This window comes from Artemia sp. Qi Xiang Cuo, chromosome 21 (genome assembly GCF_049724085.1).
Source record: "Artemia sp. Qi Xiang Cuo chromosome 21, ASM4972408v1, whole genome shotgun sequence".
NCBI classification, from domain to species: Eukaryota; Metazoa; Arthropoda; class Branchiopoda; order Anostraca; family Artemiidae; genus Artemia; species Artemia sp. Qi Xiang Cuo.
In genome coordinates, this window is record NC_142814.1 from 33,490,925 (window position 1) to 33,507,249 (window position 16,325).

Consider the following 16,325-nt stretch of genomic DNA (forward strand, 5'->3'; position numbering starts at 1 on the left):
ATTAAAATTTAAACCTCCTTATTGGCTTCTGAAGCTCGTTATTGTGGAATCTCGATTTTAATTTTCTCTAAAGGCATGCTTTCTTTAAAGTTAGTGTTTTGCTGTAAATTGTTCCTTAACCATGGCCCATAGAGGCTTGTACTGTCAATAAATATCATATCATCGAATTTTAATTCGGGCATTTATCTTTACCAGTAAAATAAAAAATATAATTTTTCATTTTCCCCTAACCATCTCTAACCGAGACAGAACAGGGATTTCAGTTGGAAGGAGAGTGTTTGCCCCTTTCCTCCTTGATTTTGCAAAAAAAACATTTTTTTGGTGGGGGGGGGGGTATTTTCGTCACAAAAATTCCTTTTTCAGTATTTCATTGAAAAAAGGACAAATTTTCCGGTGTCTAGATTTTGAAAAACGCATTTTGCCCCCGTTTTATTTCGTGAAATAATACCACTGAGACCGAAAGCAACTTCTCTTATTACTTAACATAAAATTAGTTTTCCAATAATATCACTCTTAACAATTTAATATACCTTGGAATACAAGCGTTAAACTTGAATTAACCTGTGTTTGGTTAATGTTAAAACGTTCTTGCTAATTAATAAATAAAATAGCGGTTTTGGGAGTAAAGCCTCTTTTTGATTTAGATGTAATAAATGTCGCCAAAATCCGCCAACTTCTCTTCCTCGACGATACAGATTAACTTTAACAACATTCGGGATGTTACTGTCATTGATTAAACATAGTTGAACAGAAAAATCTGCTCTGCTTGTATAACTTCATCATTTGATCATTTTTTTTGTGAAATTCCAAGAATGAATACTGTAGAATTGGGACTTACAGTGTACCTTATAATGGTGAGCTTTTTCATTCTTGCGTGATATATAATACTAATTTTGGCCCGACTAAATCTGACACATTTTAAAAAATGTCGCTTTCTAACCAGTTTTTGGTTCCATTTTTGAAGTCCATGCCCTGATCAATTTTTTTCTATATTAGATCTCCTTGGCCCAGGAGCTTACGGCTTTAGTTTTCAAGCTTTCTAGAAGAAAAAAAAAATTGTTTTATTGTTTTTGTTCATTGGAGCCTGTTTAATCCTCGGATTTTTTTTTATACAAGTTTCAGCCCAATATAGAAAACAAAATTTGTCTATTTTCAGGGGTTCCCAAACGTACCCCTAACCAAAATCTTTGTTTTGAATTAGGGCCCTATTTACCCAGGAAACTACGGAGAGAACTTTCATCCTTGTCCCAAGATATTTTTTTTTCGAACGGAAGGGTATCTTTGGCCTGGGGACTTACTGTAGTAAGTTTCAAGCCATTCAGAAAAAAAGGTTTGGCCCTTTTTCCTGCCTCATTTTTGACTGAACGGATTTGTTAATTTTTTTCTTGTATATTTGGCTAAGGGATTAAGAATGCGAGTTTCAAGCCAGGCAAAAAAGACTAAATTGGTGTAATTTTGAGGGTTCAATATCTACAACCTGATTTTTTGGTGGGCTTTAGAATCCTTTTAGCCTACGGTGCTGGTTACGGGTGCTGGTTTCGGGCCGTTCGGAAAAAATGATTTTGGACATTTTTTTCGGGCAGAGTTTTTGGAGGCCCGTGTCCCTAGACTAATTTTGTTTACATAATGGACAGCCAAGATTAAACGGCCCACCTTTTTTCTTACTTTAAGACAATAAACATATACTAATTTTTTTCAAACAGTTCGTGTTATCGAACTGTAAGTAAGGAGCGACCAGGCTCAATACTAAATGAAACTCTAAAAACCGGAATTTTGATACCAATAGATGTATCAAAAGAATAGGCTTATTATGTTGATTTCAAATATATAAGTTTCATTAAGTTTAGTTTTACCGATTAGAGGCTACGAGCCTGAGAAAATTTGCCTGCTTGTCGAAAAAGGAGAATACACCCCCTAAAAGTAATATAATCCCAATGAAAATCATACCGTCAGATTCAGCTTGTCAGAAAACCCTACTTTAGAGGTTCCAAGCTACTATCTGCAAAAATGAGGAATTTTTATTTTTTTGCCAGAAGAAAGATCACGGATCATTCGAACAGAAATTAAAAGTTCTAGTGCCCTTTTTAAGTGACCAAAAAGATTGAAGGGCAGGTAAAGATGGAAGGGCAGGGCCCGCCCCTTTTTTTCAAAAATCGTGCAATCAAAATTTTGAGATAGCCATTTTGTTCATCATGATTGAAAGACCCAATAACTATCCCTTTCAATAAAGCATGACCCTCTCCTCCACAGCCTCAGGGGAAAGGTCTTTAAGCTGTGAATTTTCCCCATTGTTTACGTATAGTATTCGTTATTGGGATGTATGTAGACTGTACATTTTCGTATGGAGGGGACAAATTTTTTGCTGGGGTTTTTTGACGGAGGAATTTTGCATAAGGAGGGAAGTTTCTAGGGGGTGAACTTATCAGAAGAAATTATGGACTGGAGGAATTTACCAGAATTCCTTAACAAAATTCTTTATACTTATCTTGCCTTCTCTTTTCCGTCTCAATTTTACTGATTGAATTGTTAAGGGTAATTGCCAGGGGTAAATGTTCACCGGCAATGAATTGTCTTGAGGATATTTCCGTAGTCAGGGGGATATCTCCGAGGAGGTGGGGCCGAGGGTATTTCCTGGCATTATTTAATAAACGATCAGAAATTAAATAAAAAAAACATGTTTTTCAACTGAAAGTAAGGAGCAACGTTAAACTTTAAATCGAACAGAAATTGTTACGTATATGAAGAAGATTCCCCCCTCCTCAACACCTAGCTCTTTACGTTAAATTTTTAACTTTCTACCAATTCTTTAAGAATGACTTCTAATACACAAGGGTCATTTAATTAGAACAATAGGAAGCTTTTTTAGAATTACTAAAAAACTTTAGCTTAAAGACCAAGGTGTTTAGGAGGGAACAATCCCCTTCATACAGGTAATAATTCCTGTTCGTTTTAAGTTTTAATGTTGTACCTTACTTTCAGTTGAAAAAAAACTTTTTTTTTTAATTTGGATCCAAAGACCAGGGCCGTTCCTAGGGTTGGTAGCACGCGGGGAAAAACAGCAGCCATCCTGGAAAATTTCGATTGAGCTAAAAAATTACTAATGCAATTTTTTTTGGCCATCCCCTCCATCCTTTGCTCTGGGACAGTTTGCTCGATTCCCCCGTCCCCCTTTGAACGCTCCTGCAAAATGGTGTAGCCCCACATGATGAAACAGTACCTAACTGCAGGAAAGCTATTAACCGGAATACCTTAATCAATCGAAAAATACGCTTTAGCATAAATTCTAAACAAACATATATATGAATAAATAGCTGATAAACAGATGAATATAAAGGCAAATCTTAAGTATATTTGGATTCTCTCTTGCCTAACCGTTAATATTAAATATTAATTCCAGTTTTAGCTAATTTCTGTAAAGTTCTAAATAACTTCATCATTTCCTGACTATTCTTGAATTTCAGCGTTAATTTCAAGCACAAATTAAATTTAATGGAAATTTGAACCGAGAAAGTAGAATATTGGTTGATCAATTTAGAATATTGTTTGATTAATAACATATTGCTCCCACGTTCAAAAATGCTACATACCACATGGCACGTACGACGTTTGGTATGCTATACATGGTACTAGGAAGGATGGCATGGCTACACAATCCCTTTTGTGATGTAGAATGTGCCGCAGCGGGTTGAACAAATGAGGCTCCAAGATATATACTGGCGTTGGGGGATGGGGTGGGAAGTGGCTAACCTCTCATACCTCAACGAAACGGTGGGAAGTCTCTAACCTCAACGAAAACATGCATAGCTAAAACATCATTAGATACTTTTTCTAGTTATCTCAGGTAGATTTCTAAAAATTTGGTTGCAAAACTAGAATTTTGATCTGCAAAAATGTGGGAATTTTTGTTTTTTTGCTAGAAAAAAGATCACGGATACGTGTTTATTTGTTTTTTTCTTGTTGTTTTTTTTTTCCAGGGGTGATCGTATCGACCAGGTGGTCCTAGAAAATCGTGAGAGGGCTCAGTCGAACGGAAATTAAAAGTTCTAGTGCCCTTTTCAAGTGACCAAAAAGATTGGAAGGCAGGTAGGCTCCCTCCCCCACCCCTTTTTTCCCAATATATATTGGGATCTGCTCTTGCCTAACCGTGACTATTAATTCCAATTTTCGCTAATTTCTGTAAAGTTGCTAATAACTTCATCATTTCCTTACTATTCTTGAATTTCAGCGTAAAACATCATTGAATACATTTTCTATTTAAGCCAAATAGATTTTTAAAATTTTGGTTGCAAAATTAGACTGTTAATTTTCTCCTATCTGCAAAAACGTGGAATTTTAATTTTAATTTTTTATTTTTCTGAAACATCATTTGATACTTTTTCTATTTAAGCCAGGAAGATTTTGAAAAAGCTGTTTGCAAAATTAGAGTTTTAATTTTCTGATATGTGAAAAGTCCATTGGGCCATTAGGGCCAAAACCAATTCATCCTAGGTGAATCATTATCCATAGCTTTATTTTCAGGGGCACTGATTGGGGAGGGTTTAGGGAGGGGGGAATTAGATAACTAAGGAGAATCAAGACAGCAAATATCAGGTAGTTTGCGTCACGGAATAACCCACAGCCCCCCACTCCATGTGGCCTATAATGCAAAAATGAACAATAACGTATTTATGAAATATTTTATGACATGTAGGTCAAACTGAACAGGAACGAAAAATAATTAGAACAATTTACATTCAAAATTCTAGCTTTCTAAAAAGGCCTTCGGTACTTTTAAGTTATTTTCTCCTTGTTCATAAAGTACGTTATTGTGTTATAAATTAGTTTCGCCATCAGGAAATTCACTAAAATGAGATGCTTTGCCTAAAAATGGCAAAAATTTTAGCCATATTTACTAAAAGTACTCTCTCTAAAATCCAATTTGTCGCATTGATTCGATATCCAACTGCAATTAGACACATTCTCTAAATCTAGAGAGATTACAAAGCTGAAGACAATCTCAACTTCATTCCCAGCACAAAATATGAAGATATCTTATATTTTCAATACTATCCTACAGCTTTCATATAACGTGTCTTTTTTGCTATGTTGAGGAGCCCTATGGGTTTCGAAATTAAATTTCTTTGGACACTCCAGTGTGACACCGTAGATGTACTGGATCTTTTTGTGCTAATTAAGGGAATAGACGTTAAAAAAAATAAAACTTTTTTATTTAGATTTACTCATGCTTGTCAGTGCCCCTCGGAAAGAAGAATTTATCAAATGTTTATGGTTTCTTTGATTGGATGAAGACAACGTCTCCAAATCCTCATACATCTACGAGAAAACACCCAGTGCAGTTTATACCATCAAATGAATTCTTTTTTGAGAAAGGGAAGAAAAAAGTAAAAAAAATCAAAAGAAAAAAAAGCATTGGAAGTAGCAACGACATTAATTTTCCAACATCTGCACGTGTATCTTCTCAAGTTACTTCTGAAATACCAGAAGAAAGGTCTGCAACTATAGTACCAGCGACATTGAATGAAACAGTTACACACATTACCTCTGAAAAATCAGAAGAAAGCACTTCGATTATAGTGCCGAGAACCTTCAACAAAATGGTTAATACTTCTGATAGCCTTAGCTACAATATAACATGTGAAAGACCAATAAATTTCTTTGACGAATACATTCCGGATGGAATTTTAGAATCGCTTACAGAGGTGATCTTAACGACAACAGAATCATCATTCAATAGCACATTGGGAGCGCGACTTTCAGCTAAAGCCCGGAATGGATATGGTGGATATAACAATCAAAGCTATGGAAGTCACTACCTTTCAGATTTAGCAGTATTATTCTTAGCACTCATTCCTATTGCATTGGTGCTTGGTGCTGCTGCAGCATTTGCTTTAAATGGTGAGTTATCCTTTTCTCTCTTTTCAAGCATGCAAAAACCACAATAGCTTTCCACTGTCAAAACCAAAAATGAATACCAAAACCATCTATGAATATTTTGGTTTTAGCTCCAATTTCTGTCACTAGGAGGACTAATTAATTAGAAAAACATACAAAATTTCATATGATGAAATATACCAAAAATAGATCACAAATGAAAAATTGAAAAAACTATTGAACAAAATAAAAAGTGAACATATATTAAAAGTGAACATCTGTATAAGTTAAAACAAGAATCTTCTCAGAAATACCTATTTCTGATTTCTTCTGGCTGAGTTTTCTTTGCATTGTATGCAAAAACTGAAAAAAAGAATAGTACAGATAGCATAAATATCAACGACCTTAAGAGCCTAACGAAAGTAGAATTTGTCTGTGAAATGTAAATTTTGTATTCAGATAGATAGCCAGGAATTTATTTAGGGGGGGGGTCAAGGTCAACATTTCTTATGATAGTCGTACAAGAAACGACGCAAATACGAACAGACAGGCTATAAGCAATCACAGAAAAAAAATGTTCAACACCAAAGGAAGGGGAGAGGGGCAAAGGCTTCTCTGTTTCCATTATTGTTCACATTCCCAGGAAGTTATACACGCAATCAGAACTGAACAGCATTGGGGGAGGGGAGTTTAGTCATTACTGTAACTATAGTTATATAACAGTTAAAAATAGCTCCATATGCCGCTCCTCCAGTTAAATCTGCTCAGAACTCCATTCTTTACTCCCTCCAATAAAGTTCTAATGACACTTAAATCCTTTCTTACGATCCCTCCTCACCTTATTCGAAGACTTCCTATTTTTGCTCGGCTCTAGAGAGATTGCCAAGAAGCAAGATGTTGGGCAGCTATTATCCTTCATCTGTAAAACACGACCTAGCCGTCTCAACCCGTAATTCACTACGGTTAGAGAAAGTGGGACTAAATCATATTTGTACAACTTTTTGATTGATATATGACCATTCAAGCGAATGCCTACAACTATCCGTAGGCAAATCGTCTGGAAAACATCTCACGTATCTTCATCAACCTTTCAAAGCACCCACGTTTCAGAGCCATGCTTTAGCACTGTCATTACCATGGCTTTTAGCATCCGAATCTTAGTTCAAAGTTTTCCTCCTATTTACATCTTGGATCCCCCACCCTTATTAATTATACTGCTCAGATAAAAGAAGCTATTTCTTTGTTCTGTATTTTCGTTATCTAGCCTCAGCTTTTCACCCTAATTTACATTTAATTTAAGCAATTTGGAGTTTTTGACATTAGTTCAAGAATCAGTTTTTGACATTAGTTCAAGAATCTATTCTTGCCTCCTCAGTTTTCAAAACTTCCAAATCCATATGATTCGCTAACATTTTATCAAGAACGCTCGCATATTCTGAATGGTTTAAGTACAGGGGAATCTTATCTTCCTATTTGATACCTTGTTCCGTGTTACTTAGGACAAAATCCATCAAATTATCCATAAAAAAGGGGTATGCTAACGATTAAAATGAAAATTAAATATTCTATGTTTGGACATGTCAAAGGGGTGTCCAATATCCAAACCATTGTTACACTTGTATCAGTGGCAGGTCCAGGGGGTGAGGGGCCACGTCCCCGCCCCCAACATAATTTAAAGTAGTGTAATTTTTCTTAATTAACGCAAGATTGCGTTAATTAAACTTGCTCCTAACGCAAGTCTATCGGATCAACCTATCCCCCCCCCCAAAAAAAAATCCTGGATCCGCACCGAACTTGTATAGTATTTTGTGGGTAATAAATAAGTTATCATTGTTATTATTATTATTAGGTGAAAATGAAGCTTGATAAGACGAATATAATTTTTAAGAAATATCGATATGCGGCAGTTTGATTGTAATTGCTTGAAAATAGTCGATATAGCTAACAAAGATTCGATATGTCAATTCTTAACTTATTCATAAAATTAATTCAGCCACTCGATCAATGTATCTTATGAAAGCGGGAATATTTTGATGGTAAAAACTGAAAACTTAACAGGAACAATTGAAGTTTTATTAGAAACAAAAAGTGAACATTACAAGTAATATGATGCCATCATGTGCAATCTCAATGTATGCCACATGATGCCACCCATGTGCAATCGTATCTTCTCCGGGTCTTTTACAGCCTTTCGCGCTGGCATCTGATAATCCATTCGATTGAGCTTGAGCTATTATGTAAATTTCCATTATAGCTGTCATTTTCACTGAGATTTATTATAAATATTATGTTTTATTCGTTGTGTAGACTGACTTAATTTATCCCTTAGAGCTCAACTCACTCATGAAAACAGCAAGAGGCTTCTAGCCTTTTGGAGTTTAATCCTGAAGAAACCCTGGAATTAAGTGAAAATGAGGCAGCTTCATAAAAATAGATACTTGCGTCGGATTTTACAGGACTAAATATTTTAGCATAGGGCCCTCTACTTGTTTCAGTTTTTGGAAAAAGAACTTTTACTTCTAAGGCTTCCATCAGTCTAAATTAAATTTAAGAAAACACTTTTTCATGTTCAGCTCTTACCAGTCGCAGGATATTGACGGCCACCATTATTCTGTCAAATACCACACGCTCTACTGAACGTTCATTCAGTGGTCTTAGACAGGTAAAGACGTGGTTATGATCAGCCATGTGATCAGCTGTGTCTGATGAGTTTTCATCACCAGAGATTAAACCAGTCAAAGACTATTATACCCAAAGCAAATCATAATCTTGGAAGCAATACCCGGTTGCTCTTTTTGCAATATATTGTGGGCTGACATCCATCTTAAAACACGCACTATTTTACATTATTCAAAGAAAATAAGAGCTTACCAAGCTTTGCTGATTTGATTTAACAATGTAATTCTGAAAGTTAAATTTCGGAAACATTTTTATGAATTGACCCCTCCTCCACTGCTTTTCCAAAATTATGCATATTTCCATGGTAGGGACCCCCTAGGCCCTCATAAGACCCATGTGGGGTGGCAAGTCTGATCCGTGATGGTAAACAAATAATGTCTGGGTTCACCAAAACTATGTCTTAAACCACTTTTATCAGTTCCATAGATTTACATCATGATTGTATTTTTCAAAAGACATAAAAAGAAGCAGTAACTCCAGTAGATTATTATAGACTCGCGACTTTTCCCTTAGAAAATTATTTATTGCCTCAGAGACTTACGTGTGCTAAAGCGTAGAACAAGCTCCTGCAACAGCTGTAATCATGTGGTCTTTCGGATCCTTCTGATAGAAAATAATGCAATGCCTAAAAGATAAGGCACTTGTTAAGAATCCGGTAAGCCCACGAGAAAGCCCGCATCAAAAAAGACCGGGAGTTGCATGAAAAACAGGTTTTCTCTGCCTTGTCTCTGCCTTGTGAGGTGTTGCTCACTCCGAGACAAAGATTTAAACTTTAGTTTTTTGGGGTTGAAGGGGCAAAAAGAGGTACCTAGGTTGGGTTAGGCTAGGCCAAGTATTCAATATATGCTATGCTTTACCCCCGGCTCCCTTCCCCCACCTAATGTACAAATATATAGCCCAAATTTGCTGATGAACTATTATATTTTCATCCTATTTTATTTTATTTCATTACTATTAACAAAACTTTACTTTTCGCGTACTTATCGGATTCTTAACAAGTACCAAAGATAATAATTTGCATTGTTGGTAGTTATTTCTTTCATTATTTTTTAAAATCAGAATAATATAGCTACTGCACTTTGAACAAATACTTCAAGGGACATAGTAGGAGGAGATTTTGTGTTAACTTTCCTATTATCCAGGGGTGGCTCAAAATGGAGGCTGCAAAACAGAGGAGACTACGATTTATTTAAATTGTGTCATTATTATGGTCCCAAAATTTTGCTAATATAGACAGAATTATGCCAAACGTCATATTATGTTTTTTTAAGCCAACTTAAAACATCTTAAATTTACCAGCCTAATCTCGACTTTATTTTATCCCTAGGGCGAAGCTGTTGAAACTGATTTGATTAATTTGTGATCTATTATAGCTAGCGGCGGGGAATCCTGGATAGTAGAAGGCATGGTTAAGATGTCACCAGGACATATTCTTAACTATTTTATGAGGTTGATACTATGAGAATTACTCAATTATATGATTTTCAAGTCATTAACTGTAAAATTTTAATAACAAAACAGCAGGAATTGATCAATTTGTTTCGGCTATCCTACTTTGAGAACAATCAAATGAAATCTTAGTAGAGCAAAGACTATAGTCAAAATATAGCTGCTCAGTTGGGCTGCTAGCGACGGTTACGCCTAAAAGGAGCATACCTTATATATATTATATTATATATATATATATATATATATATATATATATATATATATATATATATATATATATATATATATATATATATATATATATATATATATATATATATATATATATATATATATATATATATATATATATATATATATATATATATATATATATATATATATATATATATATATATATATATATATATATATATATATATATATGACTCTTGAATTTCGATGGAGGAATTGGAAGGGGTTTTTCACTAGGGAGAAGAATTCTGTTGTCTCCCTTTGCCCAAAAATCCAATTTAGTTCTAGAATATTCTTTAAAAAAAAATCTTCAAAAATGTATTCTCCAACACAAGAGGTATTTTATAAATTTAGCTTTTTGTCACAACATCTTGAAAAGAAAAGAATCGATTAGGTGTATCTTCTTTAAACAACAAAATTCTCAGTTTAAATGTATTGAAAGGGAATTGGTAAATAAAAACTTGATATTACTAGCTGGCTGTTATTTTTAAATACTTCCTGAAAAGCAAAATCAAAGATTAGCTTTAAGAGGGGAAAAAATATAAATAATAAAAAATCCTTTTGTATAATCGCCAGCGGGAAAGACCCTGATTATTAAGCCATAATTAACGATTATTATTATATTGTCAAAGATGTGCTCATACTTGTCATTTTTTTTTTTTTTTTTTTTTTGTGCAATCACTTGTCCATGTGGGGTTTACTGGTTTCATTCTTTGAGTGAAATTTTGGTCAGAACGTTCTTAGTGACTAACGGCATTTCCAGTGTGACCCTTGTCTAAAGAAAGCGAAACCCAAAACACAAAAAGAAAATTAAAATTTACCAAAAATACACACTTCAAACTATTTAATTTGATATTGCTTACAAAAATGACAACAAAAATTGATTCAAAGCAACCCATAGTTCTGGCAAGGGGAAAAATATAGCGTAAAGGGGAACAACCTTAATGAGGACCAGACCAGTGGATTCCACATGTCTTATAACCCCATAAAGGAAGTTTAAACTTTCTGTAAAAACAAAAAAAAAACATTGACTTTAGAGCAGGCCTTCCTAAACTAAGGGTCGCAAACCCCAAATGGGGTCGCGTAGCAGACTCTTGGGGCGCAAGATATTTTAAAGTCAAATATTTGAATATTGAAGTCAGATATTTATAACATACTACAGGAAAAGACACATATTGTAAAGTTGATGAATTTTTAAAGATTGAAGGTCTAGAATGGAAAAACTGTTGCGGAATATGCACAAATGGTGCAAGAGCGATGATGAGCAAAAACATTGGTTTTAAACCATTTTTCAAGCTACTCATTATGACCATATAACTTTTACTCACTGCCTTGTTCACCAAGAGGCCCTTGCAGCAAAAAAAAAAATTGCACCATAATCGAACAATTTGCTTCAGAATGCTGTCAAGATCATAAATTGTACTAAGAGCCATGCCCTTAACTGTCACTTATATTCAAATCATTGTAAGGATTTGGATTCTGTCTATGCAACTTTATTATTACATGCAGAAGTAAGATGGCTGTCAAGATGTCAATGTTTAAAAAGATTATTATTATTATAAGACGGAATTGAAATATTCATAACTGAACGAAAATATGAACTTGCAGCTTTTCTTCAAAACGACTTATGACTATACAAGCTGTGTTGTTTGCCGGATATCTTTGCGAAATTAAACCATCTCAGCTTGTCTCTTCAAGGAAAAATTGCAATATCTTTGCTTCTAATGATAAAATTGAAAGTTTTATTAAAAAGATTAAAATTTTGAAAGATAGGATAGAAAAAAAATCGTTCGAAATATTTTTCAGTGTCGACAATTTTATAATCGAGAGAAATCACTGTAAAACTCTTATTGCAAAAATTATTGTAGACCACTTAAAAGCGCTAGAAACCTAGTTCTGTACATAATTTATATTAAATACTGATTTCAAAAAGGTAGCTTGGATTTAAAATCCGCTTTTTACTGATTTAAATGAGATTGATCACATGCCATTTAAAGCTTAAGAGGAATCTTCTGAGCTTTCGAGTGATTCAAACTTAAAACTACAATTTCCAAAAAAGCCCTTGACTGAATTCTGGATCAGAACTACAACTGAATTTCCCACAATCGCAGACACGGCATTATATGTTCTTCTACCATTCAATACCACATATTTAGGTGAAGTTACTTTCTGAGCTTTAACACATATCAAACCCCAATATCGTTCATCGCTAAAAAAAAATGTTGAAGAGGTCTTAGCCTACGTCCAGCTGTGTCAAATATTCCACCAAGATTTAATTTGTTATGCAATAAAGAACAGGCACATCCATCTCATTAAAGTTTTTCCTTTCATTTTAATTTAATATTTACCGCCCAACGACTGCGTTCGAATATATTCGATTGAACTAAGGCGGTCAGAATTCTCTTTTATTTATGATATTGCAAAAATGCAATTTCGATGAAAAATAGGGCATATAATTTAGACAGCGTTTCAACATAATAAAGACAACTTTTCAATTTTTGTGGAATTTTTTATTTTAGATTTTTGTATGTTTCTAAACGAATTCTAAAACTATATATTTTCATGGTTATATGTATTTTGTTGCCTAATAAATGAATCATCAAAAAATATTTATTTGTATATCAATTATATTTATATGGGGTCGCCAGGAAACTTGCAATCATAAATGGGGTCGTGAATAAAAAACAAGTTTGGGAAGCCCTGCTTTAGAGGCATGGTTGTAACTGTTTTTTTTTTTTTTTTTTTTTTTTTTTTTACTTTAGACCCAAGTGTGAGCCCTTTTTAATAACGAAAGAGATAAAAGCAAAACAAAACTCTGTTTTCAGCTACTTGTTTCCACTAAGTTGCATCTAAAATAGTATAGGCTAAGTTTATTTTTTGCCGCCTCCCAGCCATAATAAAAGGAAAATGAGTAAGCAGAAAAACGAGGGAAAATGAAAAATCATTAAGGAAAAATTAACTTCTAAACACTCAAGAAGAAAAATATCAACACCTGAGGCAGAGTTATTTTACTTTAGGACTATTTTGAACAGAATTACTGTCTCAAAGTTTGGTCTGGATGCATTTGGAAAAAGTGAGTTTCGGGATTAGTTACCCTCCTATTACTTCTGATTCTTAAAATTTCAAATCGAATGAGCCTCCTCCAAAGTTTATACGACCACCTCTATATAAATCCTTATATGTTAGCAATGGGCAGCTTACATAACTTACAGTGCTTGCACCAGGGGATGTGGGGGGTTCTGTCAACCCTAAAGGCATAGTTTTTTGGCCTTTAGACTTTTTTGAACAAAATGAATATCTCAAAATTATGATCGGATGCATTTGGGGAAAAAAGGGCAAAAACACACGAATTAGATTAGTATTAAAGACATCGAGCTCTAAGTAATTCATGAGGTCTAAAGGGATGGGAACAGATTTTGGTCTGAAAACTAAAAACCTCATCAGGTTGCAATTATGATTTTAAAACTGTGGAAAAGCCCCGTATACAGCCTTTTAGTTCCCTAGGGAGCACTAATATATTGTTAAAAGTAGAAGGGCCTTATTGAGTCCCGTACGTACACCAAATATGGGCATAGAGTCATTAGGGAGAACACGTGGTAATGTCAGTCCCGTACGTACACCAAATAAGGGCATAGAGTCATTAGGGGGAACACATGGTTAATGGGGTCAATGACCTCAATTGATTGCGTAATCAAAGTGTGTCAACAACAACAACATCGACCTTGACATTCGCTGAGAGCGTGCACTTACAACAACAACAACATCGACCTTGGAACACCTGTGCTGTCGACCTCAATTCACCTATCGTGAATCAATAATTCCCCTTAGAAACAACAAATTAATTCCCCTTTCTTGACAGATCAATCAACCAATGACATCATCTGTCAGACTTTAAAAATTTTCGCCTAGAAACGATTCTCCAGGAATAGATCCAAGTCATTAATGTCTTTGCCTCGGAAACAACTCTTTTGGTCGAACTCCAAAGGATATTAATAACCAAAGGCCATGGAAACAATTCTCCAAGAAACATCTTAGCGATGAATTATTTTAGTGCGGGAATCAGGTTTCTTATTAATTTGAAATGCATTAGCGCAGAGATGCCAAAAACAAAAGGAACACGCTGAAATTACGTTTAGGGATTATTTGGGCGAAACCGTTTTAGACAGGTTATGGAACTATTTCGGCGAAACAGTTAGAGACATTCTAAAAGATGATTTTTGAAGAGATTTTAGAAGAGAATTTAATGGTGAAACTCTGTGGTCGTTATAATACACAAGTTTCATTTGAACAGTGTTGTGAGGTCCTCTACCCCAACCCCAAAGGGTTCCAATCCTTCTACCTCAACCCCGAAGGAAGCCCCCGGTACTCAAAGGTCCCCCAAGCGCCCAAAGAGCCCCCCCCCCCCAAACGCCCGCCACACACCCCCAAAGGCCCACCCCAGGCCCTCAAAGAGCCCACCGGACCCCCAAAGGGCACCACACGGACCCCAGAGGCCCTCCACCGGTCCTCAAAGGTCCCCCGGCGCCCGAGAAGCTGCCGCGGGCACAGAGAACTGCGCCGCATAGGGGATGCGCCGCAGGGGGATGCGCCGCAGGGATGCGCCGCAGGGATGCGCCGCAGGGAAGCGCCGCAGGGAAGTGCCGCAGGAATGTGCCGCAAAGATGCGCCGCAGGAATGCGCCGCAGGGGATGTGCCGCAGAGATGCGCCGCAGGGATGCGCCGCAGGAATGCGCTGCAGGAATGCGCCGCAAAAAAGTAAACTAAAAAGTAAAAATTTCGAAATGTTATCCCCCAAACGCCCTCCTCAGACCCCCAAAGGCCCTCCCCTGGTCCGCAAAGGTCCCCCGGGCTCCCACAGGGCCAACCAGACCCCACCGGTCCCCCCGGCCCCCACAGGGCCTCCCCCGGGCCCCAAAGGTCCACTGGGCTCCCAAAAGAACACCCAATCCTCTAGGGCCCCGGATCCCCAAACGCCCTCCCTGGGTCCCAAAGGCCCTCCCCCGGTCCCCATACATGCACACAAAAACTTACACACACACAAAAACTTACACACAAACACATACACACAAACTTACACACACACACAAAAAATTATAAACAAACACACGTGAAAAAATAAAAAAAAATGCACATACATACACACACACACACACAAACATACACACACACACACAAACAAATAAAGCAGAGAACGACCAAATACATGAACTTGAAAACTTACATGCCCAAAAAATCTTACACACACACACACACAAAATTACACACACACACAAAAACACACACACACACACACAAAAACTAACACACACAAAAAAACTAAAACACACACACATAAACACATAATTAAAAATGAACACAACAAAAAACTCAAAAAAAAACGAAAACATAATTACAAACACGCACAAACACACAAAACTTACACACACACACACCAAAACTTACACACACACGCAAAAACTTACACACACAAAAAATAACACACACACACTCACACACACACAAACTTATACACACACAAAGAAAAAAAAATAACACACACAAAAACTTACACACACACACACACACACACACACAAACAAACACCCACACACAAAAAACTAACATCCACACACAAAATATAAGACACACAAAAACTTACACACACACAAAAACTTAGACCCACATGCAAAAACTTACATGCACACAAAAACTTACATGCACACAAAAAACTTACACACACAAAAAAACTTACACCCACACAAAAAAACTTACACACACACAAAAACTAAAAAACACACACACAACACAACTTACACACACACACGTCAAAACATACACACACACACCAAAAATAACACACACACACAAACACAAAACTTACACAAACACACACACACACAAAAACTTACACATGAACACTAAAACTAACAAGCACACAAAAACTTACATCCACACAAAAAATTAAACACACACACACACACACAACTTACACACACACACACAAATACGAAAACTCACACACACACCCCAAAACTTACACACACACAAAAACTACACACACACACACACACAAAAACTTACACATGAACACAGAAAAAAACTCACACACACAC

The 16,325-nt window shown here is 35.9% G+C and overlaps 1 protein-coding gene across 2 annotated transcripts in view; it reads left to right on the plus strand.

Moving 5' to 3' along the window:
- The first annotated feature begins 750 nt into the window (after positions 1-750).
- LOC148939467 (uncharacterized) overlaps positions 751-16,325 on the plus strand; it is a 37,814-nt gene continuing 22,239 nt past the window's right edge. For both annotated transcript variants that reach the window (XM_089106748.1, XM_089106747.1), the window contains exons 1-2: positions 751-854; positions 5,214-5,895. In XM_089106748.1, the coding sequence (XP_088962874.1) occupies positions 813-854; positions 5,214-5,895 (724 nt within the window). In that variant the 5' untranslated portion in view covers positions 751-812. The remainder of the gene's footprint in view (positions 855-5,213; positions 5,896-16,325) is intronic.